Source organism: Eucyclogobius newberryi, unplaced genomic scaffold, assembly GCF_026437365.1.
Source record: "Eucyclogobius newberryi isolate DKJ021-1_F unplaced genomic scaffold, fEucNew1.0.hap1 SCAF_19, whole genome shotgun sequence".
NCBI lineage: Eukaryota > Metazoa > Chordata > Actinopteri > Gobiiformes > Gobiidae > Eucyclogobius > Eucyclogobius newberryi.
In genome coordinates this window covers 665,039-688,481 of record NW_027315823.1, presented here as the reverse complement: position 1 = coordinate 688,481, position 23,443 = coordinate 665,039, and the positions used below count along the sequence as shown (strand labels likewise).

Below are 23,443 nucleotides of genomic sequence, written 5' to 3'. Positions count from 1 at the left end.
GGCACAAACAGACTCTGGCACAAACAGACTCTGGTACAAACAGACTCTGGCACAAACAGACTCTGGTACAAACAGACTCTGGCACAAACAGACTCTGGCACAAACAGACTCTGGCACAAACAGACTCTGGCACAAACAGACTCTGGCACAAACAGACTCTGGCACAAACAGACTCTGGCACAAACAGACTCTGGCACAAACAGACTCTGGCACAAACAGACTCTGGCACAAACAGACTCTGGCACAAACAGACTCTGGCACAAACAGACTCTGGCACAAACAGACTCTGGCACAAACAGACTCTGGCACAAACAGACTCTGGCACAAACAGACTCTGGCACAAACAGACTCTGGCACAAACAGACTCTGGCACAAACAGACTCTGGCACAAACAGACTCTGGCACAAACAGACCGTGGAAGGCGGCTCCAACTCTTAATCACATTCTCTGGTACAATTTCACAATAATGTAACTGGATCTTTTTTCCATTCCCAAATACATCAATGGCGATCTATTAGGCTTTTATTGTGGAGGGCCAGGCCGAGTGTAAGCGGACACTGCTTTACCTGCTTGAATGGTGCTTTTGTGTGGTTCATGTGTTGTGTTTCAGAAGCTCAGATGAAGCATGGCACTGACAGAGTAGATCAGGTGACTGGATCTTCACATGACCTCATCGTCTGTGAGGAGACCGCCCAGAAGGAAGTTCAATAGGCATAATCAACAACGAACTGTCCACCGCTTATAACACTTTTACACAATATCAGGGATCAAACCAGAAACCTCTCCGTCAGTGGCCCAGGGCGGGGCACTTCCTATTTGGTACTGATCAAAAAGGTCCAGGAACAATAACGTTCCTTTGGTGCAAATATCCTCAGATGTGACAAACCACAGGTCTACATGTCCCAAACAAAGTGCAGCCAGTCAGCTGACCAGTCCAGAAGAACCAACTGTCCAGAGTTGATACTTGTATCCCCCTGAACACATCGAGCCCACCGCTGATACTGAGATCTGTGAAAACCCTCCAATATCTCTGATATCTGAAGATATGTTTGCCCCATCCCTACATCCAGATAAAAACAACTTCAGATTTACATTAACACTAAATGTAAATTCAATAGTCTTTCCTCTACCGTGTATTATATGTGTAAATATCTCGTATTACAACGTGGGCACCTGCGGCTTGTTGACAGGTATATGTACCCAAAATTTTTTTGTAGATTTCATTGGAGCGGATTTTATTCAGGAGCGCTCTATAGCCCGAAAGTACGGTGTATATAACTATAAATGCATTAACCGTAACCTGCCTCTGTGTCGGCTCCAAAAAAGCCAGAGACACAACATGGACTGGATTTCTATAAAACAGTGGTTTCTTATGGAGCTGAACAGGTTTAATGAAGACACTCGTTTTGACGATCAGTGATTAGCGCTGCATAATTTAATATACAGGGCGGGGTGGGCGTGGCCTATTCAATGGTAGTACTATATGTACGGCGGTTGCCTTTTGATCCAGGGGTCTCGCTGCGCACCCGCCGCACAGCTGACCTATTTAGACTCATTTCTCATCAAATATGAGTTGGATTGTAATAAAACACATAATTTTGAAGCTTAACAAACAGAAAACACATCACAGCTGTCCTTTCTGTCCCCTCTGTCCCTACTCTCCCCTCTGTCCTTCCTGTCCCCTCTGTCCTGCAAAATACGAGTAGCTTCGGCATTGTCCGGACTAATAAAAAGTACTTAAAAAGATTATGGAAATTGCGTATAGTGGCGCTTTTAACGCTGGGCGCGTCTGACGTTATGCCGTACGCCGGAAACGAGCGCCGTAATTTACGCCAGACGGCGTAATCGAAAATGCCCGTCCACATTTCAAAATACCCCGTCCAAAATACGGGAAGATGACCCCCTATCTAAAAGCCTGCTCTGCGTGAGCTGATTGACCTGTGTCTGTGTCTTCACATCTGGTTCATCGAGTGAGTGTTACGTTGTAACATGAGATATTTACACAGAAAGATGGCCCATGGTAGTGATGCAGGGCTGTCTTTTTTTCAGGTCGAGCCAAGAAAGTCTCATTTCAATGTTGCAGGTTCATTTGACTAATTTCTCTGTGAATATGAGTCTGATAATGTAATAAAACACACAGCGTTTTGAAGCGTAAAATACAGAGAACAATTACGTGTCCCCTGGCGTCTTCTACAGTGTTTCAGATGCTCGTGCTTCCTGCTGGAGTGCCCTCGGTGGCCGTTTGCCAGTAAAAATCTATAAACTAGACGCACTGTTGTAAAGACCGCAGGGTTCTAAGTGTGGGAAAAAAGTAGCGTCTTAAAGTCAGAAAAATGACAATAAACCAAAATGGCCTTATATGATGTATTATGATGATAAATGTACATCCCCTTACATCCAAATATCTGAACACGTCTTATGCTATCAAATATATTTTGGTCGACCACAAAAAATTGCCAAACCGATACATCGGTCGAGCTTTTATTCCTGTTGGATTATTGTCACTTTATTAACTTTAGGCAGTCTTAAGTTAGTAGAAAAGTTCACATTCACTCTCATACTACATTCATACATGAGCATGGACTAATTCTCTCTTTTTCACTGTGTTTTTCTGTCCCAGGACTACCATCTTAGTGACGGGAGCATTTTTAGACGCATTTCAGAAAGTGGCCGACATGGCGACTGGAACAAGAGGTAAGCAAAAGGTTTTGAACTGAGCAAGTGAGTGATGCATTTGTAAGACGTTTTATCATCTCTGCCCTAAACTCTTCCTGCGGTCGATGTGTGGACTGATGGCTGTTACTAAACTGCTGTGCGTGCTTGTGGTGGTTACGTAAGATCAGGAGTTGGATTAAGAGGAAGCTCCCCGTGTGAATCAGAGCCACTCCCCAGAGTCCTACCTGCTCTGTCACGTCTCAGTCACTGCTCAGCAAGTAAACAGCAGCAACAACCAACTGTTATGTACAAGTGTGGATCACAGACTGTGTCACGTACAAGTGTGGATCACCGACTGTGTCACGTACAAGTGTGGATCACAGACTGTGTCATGTACAAGTGTGGATCACAGACTGTGTCATGTACAAGTGTGGATCACAGACTGTGTCATGTACAAGTGTGGATCACCGACTGTGTCACGTACAAGTGTGGATCACAGACTGTGTCATGTACAAGTGTGGATCACAGACTGTGTCACGTACAAGTGTGGATCACAGACTGTGTCACGTACAAGTGTGGATCACAGACTGTGTCATGTACAAGTGTGGATCACAGACTGTGTCACGTACAAGTGTGGATCACAGACTGTGTCATGTACAAGTGTGGATCACAGACTGTGTCATGTACAAGTGTGGATCACCGACTGTGTCACGTACAAGTGTGGATCACAGACTGTGTCATGTACAAGTGTGGATCACAGACTGTGTCATGTACAAGTGTGGATCACCGACTGTGTCACGTACAAGTGTGGATCACAGACTGTGTCATGTACAAGTGTGGATCACCGACTGTGTCACGTACAAGTGTGGATCACAGACTGTGTCACGTACAAGTGTGGATCACAGACTGTGTCATGTACAAGTGTGGATCACAGACTGTGTCATGTACAAGTGTGGATCACCGACTGTGTCACGTACAAGTGTGGATCACAGACTGTGTCATGTACAAGTGTGGATCACAGACTGTGTCATGTACAAGTGTGGATCACAGACTGTGTCATGTACAAGTGTGGATCACAGACTGTGTCATGTACAAGTGTGGATCACAGACTGTCATGTACAAGTGTGGATCACAGACTGTGTCATGTACAAGTGTGGATCACAGACTGTGTCACGTACAAGTGTGGATCACAGACTGTGTCACGTACAAGTGTGGATCACAGACTGTGTCACGTACAAGTGTGGATCACCGACTGTGTCACGTACAAGTGTGGATCACAGACTGTGTCACGTACAAGTGTGGATCACAGACTGTGTCATGTACAAGTGTGGATCACAGACTGTGTCACGTACAAGTGTGGATCACAGACTGTGTCACGTACAAGTGTGGATCACAGACTGTGTCACGTACAAGTGTGGATCACAGACTGTGTCATGTACAAGTGTGGATCACCGACTGTGTCACGTACAAGTGTGGATCACAGACTGTGTCATGTACAAGTGTGGATCACAGACTGTGTCACGTACAAGTGTGGATCACCGACTGTGTCACGTACAAGTGTGGATCACAGACTGTGTCACGTACAAGTGTGGATCACAGACTGTCATGTACAAGTGTGGATCACAGACTGTGTCATGTACAAGTGTGGATCACAGACTGTGTCACGTACAAGTGTGGATCACCGACTGTGTCATGTACAAGTGTGGATCACCGACTGTCACGTACAAGTGTGGATCACCGACTGTGTCACGTACAAGTGTGGATCACAGACTGTGTCACGTACAAGTGTGGATCACAGACTGTGTCGTACAAGTGTGGATCACCGACTGTCACGTACAAGTGTGGATCACAGACTGTGTCACGTACAAGTGTGGATCACCGACTGTCACGTACAAGTGTGGATCACAGACTGTGTCATGTACAAGTGTGGATCACCGACTGTGTCACGTACAAGTGTGGATCACCGACTGTGTCACGTACAAGTGTGGATCACAGACTGTCATGTACAAGTGTGGATCACAGACTGTCACGTACAAGTGTGGATCACAGACTGTGTCACGTACAAGTGTGGATCACAGACTGTGTCATGGATCACAGACTGTGTCATGTACAAGTGTGGATCACCGACTGTGTCATGTACAAGTGTGGATCACCGACTGTGTCATGTACAAGTGTGGATCACAGACTGTGTCACGTACAAGTGTGGATCACAGACTGTGTCACGTACAAGTGTGGATCACAGACTGTGTCACGTACAAGTGTGGATCACAGACTGTGTCACGTACAAGTGTGGATCACAGACTGTGTCACGTACAAGTGTGGATCACAGACTGTGTCACGTACAAGTGTGGATCACAGACTGTGTCACGTACAAGTGTGGATCACAGACTGTGTCACGTACAAGTGTGGATCACAGACTGTGTCACGTACAAGTGTGGATCACAGACTGTGTCACGTACAAGTGTGGATCACAGACTGTGTCACGTACAAGTGTGGATCACCGACTGTGTCACGTACAAGTGTGGATCACAGACTGTGTCACGTACAAGTGTGGATCACAGACTGTGTCACGTACAAGTGTGGATCACAGACTGTGGCACGTACAAGTGTGGATCACCGACTGTGTCACGTACAAGTGTGGATCACAGACTGTGTCACGTACAAGTGTGGATCACAGACTGTGTCATGTACAAGTGTGGATCACAGACTGTGTCACGTACAAGTGTGGATCACCGACTGTGTCACGTACAAGTGTGGATCACAGACTGTGTCATGTACAAGTGTGGATCACAGACTGTGTCATGTACAAGTGTGGATCACAGACTGTGTCATGTACAAGTGTGGATCACAGACTGTCATGTACAAGTGTGGATCACAGACTGTGTCATGTACAAGTGTGGATCACAGACTGTGTCACGTACAAGTGTGGATCACAGACTGTGTCACGTACAAGTGTGGATCACAGACTGTGTCACGTACAAGTGTGGATCACCGACTGTGTCACGTACAAGTGTGGATCACAGACTGTGTCACGTACAAGTGTGGATCACAGACTGTGTCATGTACAAGTGTGGATCACAGACTGTGTCACGTACAAGTGTGGATCACAGACTGTGTCACGTACAAGTGTGGATCACAGACTGTGTCACGTACAAGTGTGGATCACAGACTGTGTCACGTACAAGTGTGGATCACCGACTGTGTCACGTACAAGTGTGGATCACAGACTGTGTCATGTACAAGTGTGGATCACAGACTGTGTCATGTACAAGTGTGGATCACCGACTGTGTCACGTACAAGTGTGGATCACAGACTGTGTCACGTACAAGTGTGGATCACCGACTGTCACGTACAAGTGTGGATCACAGACTGTGTCATGTACAAGTGTGGATCACAGACTGTGTCACGTACAAGTGTGGATCACAGACTGTGTCATGTACAAGTGTGGATCACAGACTGTGTCATGTACAAGTGTGGATCACAGACTGTGTCATGTACAAGTGTGGATCACCGACTGTGTCACGTACAAGTGTGGATCACAGACTGTGTCACGTACAAGTGTGGATCACCGACTGTGTCACGTACAAGTGTGGATCACCGACTGTGTCACGTACAAGTGTGGATCACAGACTGTGTCACGTACAAGTGTGGATCACAGACTGTGTCACGTACAAGTGTGGATCACAGACTGTGTCACGTACAAGTGTGGATCACAAGACTGGATCTAAAACTTGGTCTGGGCCATATGAGAAAAAATAAATAATAATCTTATATTGATAGATCTTGTCTTTCCAAAAACAAAGTAAAAATGTCTTTTAGTAATGATTTCATGAACATGAACTATACAGACTTTTAATCTGTGCCATTTAACACAAATAATATTCCAATGTTGTACTCCAAAGTCTGACCACATGTTATTACTGACATGATCTGTGGACCTCCGTTCAAAAACCTTGGTTAAGTGACGATTTCACATGACTCGATCTGTCAATCTTTCAATGACTTGCCCAGGTTGTCGCGGTAACTGCTGCATTGCACTAAACTGCACATCACTAAAACCGCAAAAGGGCTTAAGTGGCCACAGTAGCTGCATTTTACATTTCGTGCTCATGCCATGAACCGTTTCATGATTTCACACCCTCTGCCTGAAGAAAACTTTCCCCATGTTCTGCCGTCAGACTCGGCTCAAGTTTTGAGTGCAAACTTCCGATGCTCTTGGCTTTAAATTAATCTCATTCAATGAATGTTAGTAAATACTCACTGCAGGCGCCACAGCGCAGGCGCCACAGCGCAGGCGCCACAGCGCAGGCGCCACAGCGCAGGCGCCACAGCGCAGACGTGCACGATGGAGCATTCTGCACAACCATCACCAGGGTTAACAGAAGCCTACAATCACCCAAACAACAGGCCTGTTGACTTCCTGTTGAAAAACTTCAGAACTGATAAGCCCCGCCCATTCATAGTGACATTGCACTGTAACAAGCAGCAGATTGTCAATTACATGTTTTTATTTTGGAAAAGCAGCCACATGACATTTTAGAGCTCAGGGGAAGGTGAAAACACTCACTCAGGACAGGACAGGATTACTCAAACACTGTTAGGAAACTAAACTGTAGAAGTAAGAAGCGCTTATAACGTTTTAGCAGTGAATAATTTGGATGCTCAGAACCATGGAAACAATCGGATGAAAATGATTATAAGTTTAACCCATCTTTGTGTCATTGAATCCCTGAAAAGATTGTGAAGTACTCTCCAGATGCAGAGTTTATTGTGTGATTGAGTGTTTGTTCTGTCAGCTGTTCAGTCACACTCATCTACACTCATCCACACTCCACTCGGCGCTAAAGTTCTGACACAACTATTAAGTGTCTCCTCAGGATAGTATGTATGTTTAGACTTTAGGCCTGGTTTTGACCTGATTCAATCCTGGTTTAGTCCTGTTTTAGACCTTTTTTTGCTTCTGGATATGAGAGTTCTCAAAATATGATATTTCTTTCAAATTTAATTTGTAATTCTTGTTTTGTTAGCATAAAATGTGCTCAAATCATGAATCTCTGCTCATTTAACAGGGCAAATTATGCTGAAGTGGCAGTGCTCTCATGCTGTTCCCCTCTTCTCAAACGCAACATTTGACCCTGTGCCTTTAGTTCACACCTTAAAGATCACATATAATGCAAAATGACCTTTTAAGAGCTTTAACCCACATTTCCCCTCGTCATTTACTCTCTCGTTAGACTAATCTTTTACTTTCATTGCTTCTCATCAGCCACAGCAACATACTTTTCAGCAGCATCACAGAGCTTGGCACACATTTAAAAATGCCGATTGCTACCGTGATCCACTTTGCACTTACTCAGAGCCGACCGATGGGTGGAAGGAGTGGAGAAAGCTGCAATACTGAATCACAATGTCACCTTCTATCGCCCTGTCGCCCTAACAACAGCACCACCGGGCTGAGCTTCTAGAATAAAAGGAGAAAGTAGAAAGCTAGTATTTCTATTATCTAAATCGTCTGATGCCGCATTCTTCCTGCACGAAAATAAAACTATTTCTAACCATATTACTCATACTTTGGAATCACCAGCGTTGCGTAACAGTTGCCAAACACATTGTGGCGCAACCAGATATGTCACTGGCACAAAGAGTTCTAGACATCATTATTGCGTTATAATATTTCTCAGTGTTCTTGTTGTTATACATTTATGATCCTGATAAATGTATGGAATATATTTATAAAAACGAGTCTGTGTAATCCCTGAGTCTTTATATAGTAACATCTTAATTTGTTTTTATTTGTATATATTTTAATTGAAGTCACTGGAACTGGTCTTAAGATAAGCTCATTTTAATATGCCAATTTAATATGCTATTTATAACGCCTGTCATGCCTATGGGCTTAGTCTATTTTAGTTGAATATGTTATAGGTTTTGTACATTGTCATCTAGGCTATTCTATTTATCATTTGCTTGTTTTATTTTCTTCTTGATTCAGTAGTTGAATTCAGTGTATTATTGTAAGACCCAAAATCACAACAGGAAGTCCCCTCTCCACTGCCCCGTCTCCTGTTCTCTGCACAGTATTACAGTCGGGGCTCACATCTCAAAGTTTGCCTCCTGCACGTCTCATCTCGCGTCGTCATGGATACTCACACCCACGAGAAGTACTAGCTTTTGGCTCCCAGAAGGCTTCAGCACGAGATGATTGGACAAGAGAGAACACAGACTGAAATTAAATGAAACCGCTGTATTTACAGTGTCACTTGTATGTGGCTACAAAGCTAGCACAGGTTAGCATCAGCCACTTCCTGTTTAACGATGTATGGCACTGGAGTCGAGACCCAAAGTGTTATTATTTCCAGTGTATAATGTGTCATAAAGAGAAGTTGAAACACGGGGCAGAGATGTGAAATAAATCAAGAAAAAGTACGGTCATCTCCTTCACAATCTCCTCAAATATTGACAGATTATGCGACGAAGCCTCTATTTTAGCCTGGATCGATTTGTCACTGATCACTCGTATTGATTAGGTCACAAACGTCTTGTTTCTTCCACTGACGGCTTTCGGCTCCTTCGTCTGCATTGCTTCCTCTGTTGTTTTCTGGCGCTTTCACTCAGAATTGTGACGTTTATCCTGGAAATGTTGTCCATTAATGACGTTCAGGTCAGATCTGGGGACGTGAACGTTCAGACGCATTATTAATGTACGGATTTATTTCCATTTGACAGTGGCCTGGGTCAGATACAGGTCACATATGGGCCCAAAAAATATCTGATTTGCCTAAATGTCGTGTGAATGGCTCAGATTGACCTCATGATTAAAAGTACAATTCAGGTCAAATATTTGGGTGTTGTTCATGTATCAGACCTGATTAGGGAGACACACTCTGCCATTAAAAGAACTGCTCTAAATCAAACCTGTCTGGGGTATTGGGGCCAATTCAAACATGGCTCTTGTCCTTTATTGTGACGCTCCCTGTTTTTCTGACCCTTGTTTCATTCTGATTCAGTGCAGTTAGAGAGACCCGGTGTGACTAGCCCCCTGTCGGCTCGTGTCATTATACATCAGACCTGAGATCAGCCTATTTACTTTTTTTTTTATCTTCTAGTAAATTTAAATTGTTTTTCTTCCTTTTTGATTCCATATACAGTACTTTTCGGACTTTAAGCTGCTACTTTTCCCCTCACTTTTAGCAGAAAGCGCAAGCATGTGACACACTGTAGAAGAGGACGACAGTGGTCACTGTATGTTCTATAGTTTAAGCTCAAAACACGGTGTTTTATTACAATCAGACTCATATTCACAAAGAAATGGGTGAATCTAGATGCGGCGAAACGCAAAGACGTGCGGTATACGGAAGTCTGCAGTTTAGAACCTGCCGCATTGAAATGAGACTTTCTTGGTCCGACCTGCCCCACGGGTCAAAAGACAACCCTGGCTCACGACCGTGGAACATATTTCTGTGTAAATATCTCATATTACAACGGAACACTCACTCGATAAGTACGAGCTCAGGAGCAGATGAACCAGATGTGAAGTCACGGACACAGGTCAATCAGCTCACACAGAGTCATCAAGGACAGAGGGGACAGAGGGGATAGTAGGGGACCGTAGGGACAGAGGGGACAGTAGAGAGAGAGGGGACAGTATGGACAGTAGCGAGAGAGGGGACCGTAGGGACAGTAGAGAGAGAGGGGACAGTAGGCACAGCTGTAATGTGTTCTTTGTTTGTTAAGCTCCAAAATGCTGTGTTTTATTACAATCCAACTCATATTTACGGAGGAATTAGTCTAATTAGACCCGCGGCGCAGCGAGGCCCCGGTTCAAAAGACGCATCACGACCTTGTACTATATCTCTGTGTAAACATCTCCTGTTACATGGGCACCTGCGGCTTAACGACCGGTGCGGCCCGTGTATGTACAATTTCTATTTTCCTCGTAAATTTCATGTGCGCTGCTTTTATTCAAGAGCCTTTTACAGCCCGAAAAGTGCGGAAGATTTTTTTTATGATTGTTTTATGTTTTTTACCAAAGCAAATTCTTATGTTTGTGAATTTTGTTTATTGACAATGGCAATAAACCTTTTCTGACTCAGCTGACTCCACTTTGTGCGTCTCTGGGCTGAAGTCATGTGATCTGTCACCGCGGTAACAGGGAACAGCTGACGCGCACAACATCATGAGGCTTTGAAACGCGAATCACAAGACTAAGAACTGACTGCCAGCCGAAGGACAGTCTGAGGAAAAGGGTTTATTTAAAGGATGCATAACATAAGAAGCCCGGGCCGCCCGTGTAACAGAGGCCGCCTTCTCCATGAGGTTAACAAATCAATAATCACATGCACATATTTGTTTATGATGGAGTTCCCTCATTAGTTTGTGTTTTGATTGGTTCGTGCTTGTAATCCTGAAATGTCAGATTTGTCGAGCAGAAAAAGGTAACAAAAGTAACAAAAAGTAATACATTTGTGGTCCATTAATCCATAAAATATATCCAGCTAAATGTGCATTGAGGTCAACATAAATGTCCTTGAATGACACTGTAAACAGAATAAACCCTGTAATACATGGCTGTAAAACATGACCATGATCATCTCCTGTTTGACTTTTCTCTATGTATCTATCTCTCTAATTAAAATTGGGCTCATTAAACACGTCCCATCCACTTTAATTATATAGCACATTTCATAAACAAAAACCTTTTCCAAATACACAAATATACAGGACCCTATATCTCTGTTTAACTCTACTAGTCCTGACAATAAAACTAGTCAAATCAAATAAGAGCAACTGTTTTAGAAAATAATTAAAATGTAAAACCAATAAAACACAAAGGACTCACACAGTGTTAAAAGCCAGAGAATAAAGGGTCTTAAGGTGAGACATGGGGGGAGGAGCCTTCCAGAGCTTTAAACACAAACCAGTGCAAAGACCGTAACATCCTGCTGATGTGTTTTAGTTTACTTCCAGTTATAAGTTTCACTGCCAAATTCCAAAATAAAAGCATGCGTGACTTGTTCAAACGTAAGAGAAAAAACGGTTTCAATTTACCGCAGATAAAAACCTCAAGTGATAAAATAGATTTGTCAACAGAATTTACTTGTTTTTTCAAATTTAAAATCACTTTCAATAGTGACGCCAACCCTGCATTTGGCACAACTTTATGTAACTAAATGAACAGTGAACAGTGGCTCATTACATTGGATACTCTGTGTACCGTATATACATTAAGTTTAGTGTTCCTGAGCCGTTTGGACTCTTATTGGTTTGATCTGTTTGACCACGATGGATCTGAAAGACACGTGGATTTGGAACAGGCTTTTTCATAAGTTAAAAGGTTGTTAAAACTCAAAAATATCAGCTTATCTGTCACATAATCGTGTCTAAATTAACCAATTGTGTGATCTGAATCTTATTTCCAATGGCAAATCTAAAAACAGTTGTTAAATAATGAGAAGAAGGGTTTTCTCTCGAGCGCCGGAGCATCACGGATTAGTACATTCCGTCCATCGCCTTGACGTTTCTCTTAAAACGTTTCTGTGAGTCAGCTGAAAACCATAAAAGACACACTCCTACATCACTTTGTCTGATCTTGTCCGGTTACATTTTTTTTATTTTACACTTTTCCCTTCCATCGATTCAGCAAGTCTGAACTCCCAGGGTGCAATAACCGGGAGTTCCATGGACCTGGTCTTTTGTAATTGTTGCTATATAAATAGTTGGTGTGATGTTGGTAGGAGACGGGCGGGGCGGAGGTGGAGACGGGCGGGGCGGAGGTAGAAACAGAACAAACTTTGACTGGAGGAAAATGACTTGGCGCATAAACAAATGAGAAGAGTGCATTTGAATAGGAGCTAAATGTGGAGTTTGGCGCAGCAGAAAGGAAATAAGAACTCAAAAAGCTGCATTATTCTAACTGTTCTTCAACTTCAAAATCATATTGTTTGAAGTTGGGCTTCAACTTAAAGTACCTATGACGGGTTTTTACGATTTTCTGTTTTTGACTTTATCTGGTGGATTTATACCTGTTGTAAATATAAATGATAGTTTTACATCAATTGAGAAAGTATTTGTGCAGAAAAGGTGAAAAATCTATAGAAAATGACAGTAAGTGACATCACGCTCATTCCAGACAAGGTTTATGCATGAATTACACAAAGGAAACTACTTTTTTGGACCTTCTAAACATAATGACAAAATAAAGTTGCTCTCATGTATTTTTTATTTGTCAAATTAAATAAATTGTGACATTAAATGAGTTTTTGCCCAGTGTTTGTTGGTTAATTTCCTAGTATGATGTCATCAATTACAAACACGAAGTGACGTGCTTTTCTGTGATAACATTTTTAGAATGTTTTGCAAAATGTTAAATACATAAGACTTTTTAGTTCAATGAGTCGTCCGACCTGTCATAGGCAGCTTAACAGTTTGGTTAGCAATTCATTTGGCTATTTTTCTTTTTGATTATTCGATTAGTTTTGACTTTGAGACATTGTCTTTGTCTACATTTGTTCAGAAAAGACGTGTCAATTTAGATTTAGGAGTTTTTGGACTGGACAGTTTAATCTGCCTTTTCCCTTTAACAAGACCTGGTGGTTCTCAAAGCGGGTCACGCCCCCTTATAGTTGATTACTCTAATTTCTTTTGTCAACTGTAGCCTGACGATAAAAGATGATGTCACATGTTTCCTGCGTCGTATACCTCTCAGTGAAGGTTTGGAGTCTATGGCCTTCATATAATTCTCTGGCTTGAACGTGGCCTGCATTACTTCAAAACGTCATCAGAAACATCTTTTTTTATCTTTGTTTTGATCAAAGTTTTGTCCCCGAATACACCGTGTCACCTTGACTTCACTGGGGCTAAATTTAGTAAAAAGCTATTAACAGGCATTTTGTGTTCTTAACAGTAATTATTAAAAGAATACTCACTGGATGAATCAGTTGCGTACAATAACTCTAAATCTTGAACACTATGAGATGAAGACGAGGCACTGCACTATATTCCACCGCCTCCATAACTGCAAACTGTGCTCTATCTATATTATCCAGCTCTTGTCTATATTTCCAAACTCTCCCAGACTCTTAATCAGTCGCAGATAACGCTGCAGACTTTGTTTTATTCAGCGTGCAATAACCGATTGTAAAACACGCCGGTGTCTTCACCGACTGTGTAGGAAGGTAAATAAAACCACGCCTAAACGCCAGATCCACGCCTCGTGCCGGAGTCACGCATGGCCCCACCACAGGGCCCCGCCACAGGGCCCGCAGCGCACCATTGTTCCAGGGTGTTTCAAATGGGATGTGGCATTTACTGGAGACGACTTCTCTTTCTCATAACTGGAGACGAGGACAACTGCTGGGAGCCTTTTCACCGTCTGGTTCTGTTTTAGCAGGACTTGGGGCTAGACCTGGTGCAATCCTCGTTAAATCCCAAATTAACTCTTGTATTAGAACAAATTTAATCCTTGTATTTGTGTATTTATTCACTCCTGAGTCACTGTTTGCAAAGGTGGAAGCGACTTGTGATTGCCGTGCGCTCCAGTTTCCTTTTAGCGGAGTGGCATGGGCTAACCACTCTGCCACAGACACACCTGGAGGGAGGGCGTGGCCATTAAACGAGTTTGAGATTCTGTTGCGTCTAATTGTCACAGATCAGCTTCAGGCTTTAAATTGGGCCAATCCTCCGTCAGTAAAAACATTGGAGAAAGTTTCTGTTCATAAAATAATACTGAAAACAAATGTAACTTTGTTTTTTAAGGGAAAACTTAAATCAAATCAAAAACTGACATTTATAATAAAGTTAGAGCAGAACTAAAGTGGGCTGAGAGCGATCTTAGCATTTCAAAAAGTTCAAATCCCTTCAAAATCCAAACTTTGTGACAGCCTTATGTTCCTGTCAGCTGAACACAGACAATTCAATATCACAAAAAAGCATTGTCGCTTTCTGGCTCTGGATGCGCAGTACTTTTTGGAGTAGCCAATCAAAGTAGCTCCCAGCTCACAATACTATTACCATATAACAATACAATACATAACAATACATGCACATGATATTCTGAGAGAAATCCCTCATTTTAAGAACCAAATACATTTCAACAACCACATGTCTTGGTTAGATTAATTTATTTTAGTCACATGTACAGTATATTTGGACATTATTAAAGAAGCAATGACATTAGACACAGAAAGAACTATTCATAAGTTGTAAAAACAAAGCTTAAAGTCCATTATTGTCCCTATCCCATGTTCCAGAGGTGCACCCCTTTAACATATGTCTTCTTCCCAGTCCATTTCGAGTTCATATGGTTTATTTGCATTTACTTGGGAAACGAGGACAGTCAAATGTAGGTGTCATTGTGTGTCTATGACCTCTCCCTGCTCAAACGTAATATAAAATACACAAATGTTGTACTATACCTAAAGAATACTCGTGGCGATATATACATCCACTCAGCCCACAATATCGATCTTGGCGTCACGGCAGGATAACCACTCTGCCGCTGTAGCACAGGAAGCACATGTAAAGTCAAACGCCGCAATCCGAACATCTCGACCCGTCATCGAATTCCACTGAACTTCCGACAAAGTCAAAATGAGGCGGGCGTTAACCAAAAGGCGCGGACAGCTCATGTGAACAGGTGTGGCGCGGTGACATCACTTCCTGTCCCCCCGCTCACTTTGATTTCTTATCTCCTTCTCATTTGGTACGTTTTGGTTTCTATGGGCCGGTGACTCAGCGCTGTGGGCTGCTGCGCGTTCGCTGTGAGTCCCATGAGTCATTCTGTTCTTGTCGGAGTGAGAGAACACGCTCCAGGAGGCGGTCCATAAAGATCTGGACTTCAGAGACACAGACAGAGTTGGAAAGCTGTGGCGACGGTTTTATGGAGGTGAAATAGGTTAAAATATAGACGGGAACCACATGTCGAGGAACCGGTTTACTTGGTGGTTCTTCTTGTGCATCAGAAACACTCCTGGAGTTGTATTTAGCTTCATTCGTGTTTGTTTGATGACTCATGTCCTCGTCCTCTGAGCCTCACAAAAAACACTGCACATTTCCCAGATTTGTGACATCATAGATAGAGATGATGATAACAGTTGTTCAGAATCCAGAGAGACTATGGCCGTTTAGCCCTGCAGATAGTCAGACTGATTTTGATCATTTTTCCCCAATTTATAACATTTAAATTGACTACGAACTCACCTACAAACGTATAAAACAGCAGTGTATTCCCGTTTTGTGCATTTAAGCTTGATTGTTTAACAGAATTATTTCATTTTAGACTCTTTTGCAGCAGAAAAAGGACAATGCATTCACTGGATGAGATAATGCTTGGGGATTCAGAATAAAACACTACCCAAGAGCTGCTTTGACCATTATTACATGATCAACAAGTTACTGCCTCTTCACTGGCCGATGCCAATGAGCTAAAAGTGCAAATATCGGCCAATATTTCTGTCAATCTCTGGTCAGACAGAGGTCTCCTGTGCAGTTTTATAAGGCCATAAATCATCTCCAGACTCGCGCTGAGCATTTCTGCCTCAAATCACGTTCATTACAACTTCATGCTACATTAGCATGTCTTGGGCAAGCTAGCTTTTGTTTATTTCCCCTTAATAATTCCCTCTGCTGCCAGTAGTGTTCTAACACATATCCTGATGTGGGATCACTTCACAGTTGTCAGTTATGCTTTGACATTATTTTAAGTTCGAATACATGAGATGCCAAAGCAAAGAGACTCAAGAGTGTTTAAAGGACAAGAACGATGATAATCTGGTTTTCCTACTATAGTCATGATGTAATTCATGTACGATTGATTCTTGCATGTTTTGAAAATCCAAGTTTTCCAATTCAATTTATTTTTGTAAAGCCCGAAATCACAACAGCCTTGTCCAGGAGCGTGACGCTTTCACCTATCCCCTGTCCCCGCCCACATCCCTGTTCTTAGTTGACTCTGAGTGACGCATATGTAGTTCTAAAATGTCACGTTTTCAAAAAGAAAACATGTAAATGACAATCTGCTGCTTATTACAGAGTGAAATGATGATCTTATATGTTACAGTTCAATATTATGTAGAACCTGGTCCAAATTTAACAAAATACTTCAGTAGCTACGATAAAAGATGTTTGAAATATTCCTCTTTCGTTCAAGCGTCTGTAATAAAAACTCAAGAACGTTCCTTGAATTTGCTGTTTCTGTGGTTCTGTCCGTGCCTTTCTCACGGTCTCCACCAAACTTCACACCGATTTTCAACAGTCCTTCTCAGTCGTCTCCTCCAGACGGCGTCCACAAAGCCGTCTTTATGTGAGCGGGTGTAGGACAGAAGGCCACTGTGGATCCACGTCCCTGCGCTCGCACTCCGTCTGCGTCTACATTTGTGTCCCCGTCCAAATGTCACGCAAATCTGAGCCGCAACACGCCAAACACCAGGCAACGCTCTGGGAAAATGTCTACTTTTCTACTGCTCAAACGCCTTTCTACTACTACTGCTACTACCTCCACTACTACTACTACTACTACTACTACTGCTACTACCTCCACTACTACTACTACTACTACTACTACCTCCACTACTACTACTACTACTACTACTACTACTACTACTACTGCTACTACCTCCACTACTACTACTACTACTACTACTACTAACTACTACTACTGCTACTACCTCCACTACTACTACTACTACTACTACTACTGCTACTACTACTACTACTACCTCCACTACTACTACTACTACTACTACCTCCACTACTACTACTACTACTACTGCTACTACCTCCACTACTACTACTACTACCTCTACTACTACTACTACCTCCACTACTACTACTACTACTACTACTACTACTACTACCTCCACTACTACTACTACTACTACTACTACTACTACTACTACTACTACTACTACTACTACTACTACTACTACTACTACTACTACTACTACTACTACTACTACTACTACTACTACTACTACTACTACTACTACTACTGCTACTGCTACTGCTACTGCTACTGCTACTGCTACTGCTACTGCTACTGCTACTGCTGCTGCTGCTGCTGCTGCTGCTGCTGCTGCTGCTGCCGCTGCCGCTGCCGCCGCCGCCGCCGCCGCCGCCGCCGCCGCCGCCGCCGCCGCCGCCGCCGCCGCCGCCGCCGCCGCCGCCGCCGCCGCCGCCGCCGCCGCCGCCGCCACCGCCACCGCCACTACTACTACCGCCGCCACCGCCACTACTACCACTACTACCGCCGCCACCGCTACTACCTCCACCACCGCTACTACCTCCACCACCACTACTACCTCCACCACTACTACTACCTCCACCACTACTACTACCGCTACTACCTCCACCACTACTACTACCGCTACTACCTCCACCACTACTACTACCGCTACTACCTCCACCACTACTACTACCGCTACTACCTCCACCACTACTACTACCGCTACTACCTCCACCACTACTACCTCCACCACTACTACTACCTCCACCACTACTACTACTACTACTGCTGCTGCTAGTGGAAGTAGGAGAAGTAGTAGTGGAGGTAGTAGCAGTACTACTACTACTACTACCGCTACTACCTCCACTACTACCTCCACTACCACCACCGCTACTACCTCCACTACCACCACTACCACCACCGCTACTACCTCCACTACTACTTCTACTACTTCTACTACTTCCACTATTTCCACTACTACTTCTACTACTTCCACTATTTCCACTACTACTTCTACTACTTCCACTATTTCCACTACTACTTCTACTACTTCCACTATTTCCACTACTACTTCTACTACTTCCACTATTTCCACTACTACTTCTACTACTACTACTATTTCCACTACTACTTCTACTACTTCCACTACTACTACTATTTCCACTACTACTACTATTTCCACTACTACTTCTACTACTTCCACTACTACTTCTACTACTTCCACTACTTCCACTACTACTACTACTTCTACTACTTCCACTACTTCTACTACTACTACTATTTCCTCTACTACTTCCACTACTTCCACTACTACTACTATTTCCACTACTACTTCTACTACTTCCACTACTTCCACTACTACTACTATTTCCACTACTACTTCTACTACTTCCACTACTTCCACTACTTCCACTACTACTACTATTTCCACTACTACTTCTACTACTTCCACTACTACTACTTCCACTACTTCCACTACTACTACTATTTCCACTACTACTTCTACTACTTCCACTACTTCCACTACTTCCACTACTACTACTATTTCCACTACTACTTCTACTACTTCCACTACTACTACTTCCACTACCTCCACTACTTCTACCACTTCTATCTAGGTCTGGCACAATAACATCATTTTTCTAAATATCACTAAAAACACAAACTGCACCAAATAACAAGCCGGATGCAACAGTTGAAGTTACTTTTTCAGAAGCTCCGCAGCTCAAATCTGAATAAGATAAGATATTCCTTTATTGTCCCACATGGGGAAATTTCATTGGTGCAACGCAGGTAGATCCAGAGGTAGATACAGAAGAACAGATCACTTATAGGAATGTGATGCAATAAATTAATGAAATAAAAATCCTCATTAGTGCGCAGAAAATATACACGCAATAAATACTGAACATTCTCAGCCCAAATATTGTTTCATCTTTAATTTATTGAATGTACGTAATAAAAAAACTGAAATACCATCTTCATTTTGTGGACAAATGCGGAAGGAAAAATGTGTTACTGTAACGTATTACTAAAACTACTGTACTGTACTGTACTGTACTGGTACTACAACTACTTTAATTACTATTACTGCTACTACTTCACAAATCTGAGCATACTGTGGGAAAAATGTGTACGATTACCACTACTACTAATGGAGAGTAACTATCAGTACACCAGAGTTTGTACAGTGTGCTTGTTCTCCCTGTGTTACTGTGGCAGAGTGGTTATCATCCTGAGGTCTGCATTAGGGGAGTGGCTTGGTTTGTGTGAGTGGGCGTGTTTTGCAGTGTGTTGCTGGATTAAATCGATCAAACTAATCTCTCTGCATCAGAATCACAGGCAGAAACTATTGTAAAAACTGCAACAAATATTGAATTGCACTTTTCTGTTTTCAAGTTATATTTATGACTTTTCCATTTCTTTTACACAAGGAGCGACGAAGGAGATTGGATCCGCACTGACCCGGATGTGTATGAGGCACCGAAGCATCGAGTCCAAACTCAAGCTGTTCACAACGTAAGAGACACTTTAACCAGCACGTTTATCTATGATGTCACGTCACCTGCACGGTTCCATGGAAGTAGAACGTTAAAACCACTAGGAACATTCTCCTTCTTTTTCTGCCATACTGTGGAATATTATTGTCAAAGCAACACTATTTCCATGGAAACAAGCAGTTGGAGGCTCCTGTGGAGGCTCCTGTGGCGGCTCCTGGGGCCCGCTCACACTGAGGTCGCTTGTATTTCTATATTTTTCAAGGCAACTATTACAACCAAAATGAAAGACTCTTTTAGTCATTTTTTTATTTTCCTTTTAAATGAGCTGCTCCTCTTTCCTTTTGTTGAGGAAGTGAATAGTTGTGGGGTGAGCTGAAGTGTCCTTTACCTCCCTCTGCTGATGGCACTGCAGTGGATGGAGAAACGACAGAACGCAGAATGTTGAGTAATGCAATTATATTCGAGTTGTTTGGAAAATAATTGTCATTGATCAAGTGAATTTTTTTGTTTTGTTTTTATCATGGTTTTTGCTGGTTTAGGCTCCACTAAAAGACAAAAATCTTTAATATTTGAAAACTCTCAGGAATAGTTCTTTCATACTATTTTTAACTGAAACTGTGCCAAGTCGTCAAAATCATTTCAAATTTGAAGCTTAAGCAGTTTGAATCATTTTTCACAGACATTCTATAGCTCGGTCCAGATGTGTGCTCTGTCCAGATGTGTGCTCTGTCCAGATGTGTGCTCTGTCCAGATGTGTGCTCTGTCCAGATGTGTGCTCTGTCCAGATGTGTGCTCTGTCCAGATGTGTGCTCTGTCCAGATGTGTGCTCTGTTCAGATGTGTGCTCTGTTCAGATGTGTGCTCGGTCCAGGTGTGTGCTCGGTCCAGGTGTGTGCTCGGTCCAGGTGTGTGCTCGGTCCAGGTGTGTGCTCGGTCCAGGTGTGTGCTCTGTGCTCGGTCCAGATGTGTGCTCTGTGCTCGGTCCAGATGTGTGCTCGGTCCAGGTGTGTGCTCGGTCCAGGTGTGTGCTCGGTCCAGATGTGTGCTCGGTCCAGATCCGTGTGTGCTCGGTCCAGATGTGTGCTCGGTCCAGATGTGTGCTCGGTCCAGATGTGTGCTCGGTCCAGATGTGTGCTCGGTCCAGATCCGTGCTCGTCTTGAATGGAATGACAGTGATTCATGTTTGAAATTCCTCTGGAGCTTTTACCCGACAGTGGAATCCTCTGGAACAGTCCGCGCTCCTCTTGGTTTTCCAGAACTGAACGTTTCTCACAGAACAGTTTGTGTTTGTCCAGGGCTCTGTCTGAAGGCCTGATCTCTCCTCTGGAGCAGAAGATGGAGGAGTGGAAGAAAGCGGCCAGTCAGCTGGACAAGGACCACGCCAAAGGTACAATCAGGACGTCTGCATCGGCGCTGTAGCACTTCAGTACATTGATACAGAAGCATTTTTAAAATATTTTTTATGTTTTACAGTAAGATTTGATCTGTACAGGGTTGAATAAGTACTTCTGCTGTTCATTTATTACAACTAGGACTGCAACTAACACTTTATTTTTTCATTTCAAGTCAAATTTCTATTGTACAATGAGATTTTGTAAAAACTGTACATTATCAACCAAATAAAGATTGAAATATATAGGAAAAGCATCAGCAATAATTGACTCTTTTTGGACATTTTGATTAAAAACAGAAGATAAATTGGTTATCAAAATACTAACTATACTAGTATTAAAATACAACAATTTGATTCATTGTTGTAGCTCTAGTTGCTCCTAATGTTTATTATTATACTTTTACTTTTTTACTTTTTGTCAGTGTCAAACAATAGTTGCAATTGTGTCGTTTATCCTGATATTTTTCTGTAGCAATTCACAAAACACTACATCGCATTTCAAAATTGCTGATTGCACTTGCAAACTGTCCATTTTCTGCTCATTTATATCATTTATATTTGTGTTATCTCTGCTCAGAATACAAAAAGGCTCGAACGGACATAAAGAAGAAGTCGTCTGACACCATCAAACTGCAGAAGAAAGTCAAGAAAGGTAAGAACATTTAGTATATTTTAGCTCGGATATGTCAGTCTACAGAAAACACACAGTTCTTATGTAAGCAGCTGACCCGGCCCTGACCCGGCCCTGACCCCGCCCTGACCCCGCCCTGACCCCGCCCTGACCCGGCCCTGACCCCACCCTGACCCCACATTTCACGGTTGTCAGAAATGCCCTAAATCCTCTGCTTTGTCCTCAAACCTCTCGTGTCAAACGTGGGTCTTGGCGTTCGCTGCAGTTTTGACACAACTTCACAGCTTCTTTTTCGTGTCTTAACTTGGCTTGGGTGTTGCTACGGTAACCCCAGCCACTTGTTCCCAGCAGTCACCTGACCGCGCCCCCACCTCTCAAGTATCACAGGGACACTCCTGCGGTCACCGTGGTTACCCGAGGACCGCAGCGTTTAACACCCGACGCCGCGTGCGCTCACACTGCCACGCTCCAAACGTCCACGGGGGCCAAACGTCCACGGGGGCCAAACGTCCACGGGGGCCAAACGTCCACGGGGGCCAAACGTCCACGGGGGCCAAACGTCCACGGGGGCCAAACGTCCACGGGGGCCACAGGGGCAAAACGTCCACAGGGGCAAAACGTCCACAGGGGCAAAACGTCCACAGGGGCAAAACGTCCACAGGGGCCAAACGTCTTTGACCGAGGGCCAAGGGCACAACGCAAACTGAGTCACTGGCTTTGTCTGACCACTAGGGGTGCAAGAGACAAAAGACAAGATTGAATACAAGAGAACGAGATTTTGACTCGATGACAAGACGAGAGATGAATTAGCTCGGAAGAGAGAGCCATATTTATTTAATTACTGATTATTTTTTTAGATTTGGTTCATCCATAATCCCGTAAAAAGAAAATAAACCGACTATTAAATGCAATGAATGAGATGAATAGATGTCCACAGCACACTGTTAAAGTAGTGCTTGCACCAGGGCTAAATCCAGGCAGGACCAAGCCAAAATAAGACTAAAACAGGTCTAAAATGAAACCAAACCACTTTGACCTTACTTAAAACGGTGCTAAACCAGGATCATGCAGGTCTAAAGAAAGTCTAAACTGAAGAATTCACCCAGACTAAACAGAAATTAAAGTACATCTCTTGTGATGATGCCCACTCAGAAAATTACACCTTCGTTCCATTTAGTTCCACTGATCTTTCTGTCCCCGCTAAGATGGGCGCCGCCCTCTCGGAAAGAACGGTTCAAACCAAACATACATTTTGACGTCGGCCCCTACAGTCACGGCCGGTCCAGAAATAGCCGAGTTCGGGGCCGCCCATAGTAAACAGAGCTGTGTGTGATGTGGCCCCAACATCGCGGAGCATGTTTTCTTCTGCTGCCTCTTAAACTGCTGCAGATGTGGACGGGGAAACGGCAGCGTCTGATTGGGCAGCGCCAGTCACATGACCGGCTCTTTGGGAGGGGCGTCTAACATAAGGCGAGCACACGTCAGAACCAGGAACTGGAGTGTAACCATCTGGTGGGACGAGACACACCTCTGGTCATATGTTT

At 43.3% G+C, this 23,443-nt stretch overlaps 1 protein-coding gene across 2 annotated transcripts in view; it reads left to right on the top strand.

Moving 5' to 3' along the window:
- mtss1 (MTSS I-BAR domain containing 1) overlaps positions 1-23,443 on the top strand; it is a 63,477-nt gene that overhangs the window by 21,119 nt on the left and 18,915 nt on the right. For both annotated transcript variants that reach the window (XM_072451428.1, XM_072451429.1), the window contains exons 3-6: positions 2,621-2,694; positions 19,811-19,895; positions 21,171-21,262; positions 21,846-21,920. In XM_072451428.1, coding sequence (XP_072307529.1) covers positions 2,621-2,694; positions 19,811-19,895; positions 21,171-21,262; positions 21,846-21,920 — 326 coding nt within the window. The remainder of the gene's footprint in view (positions 1-2,620; positions 2,695-19,810; positions 19,896-21,170; positions 21,263-21,845; positions 21,921-23,443) is intronic.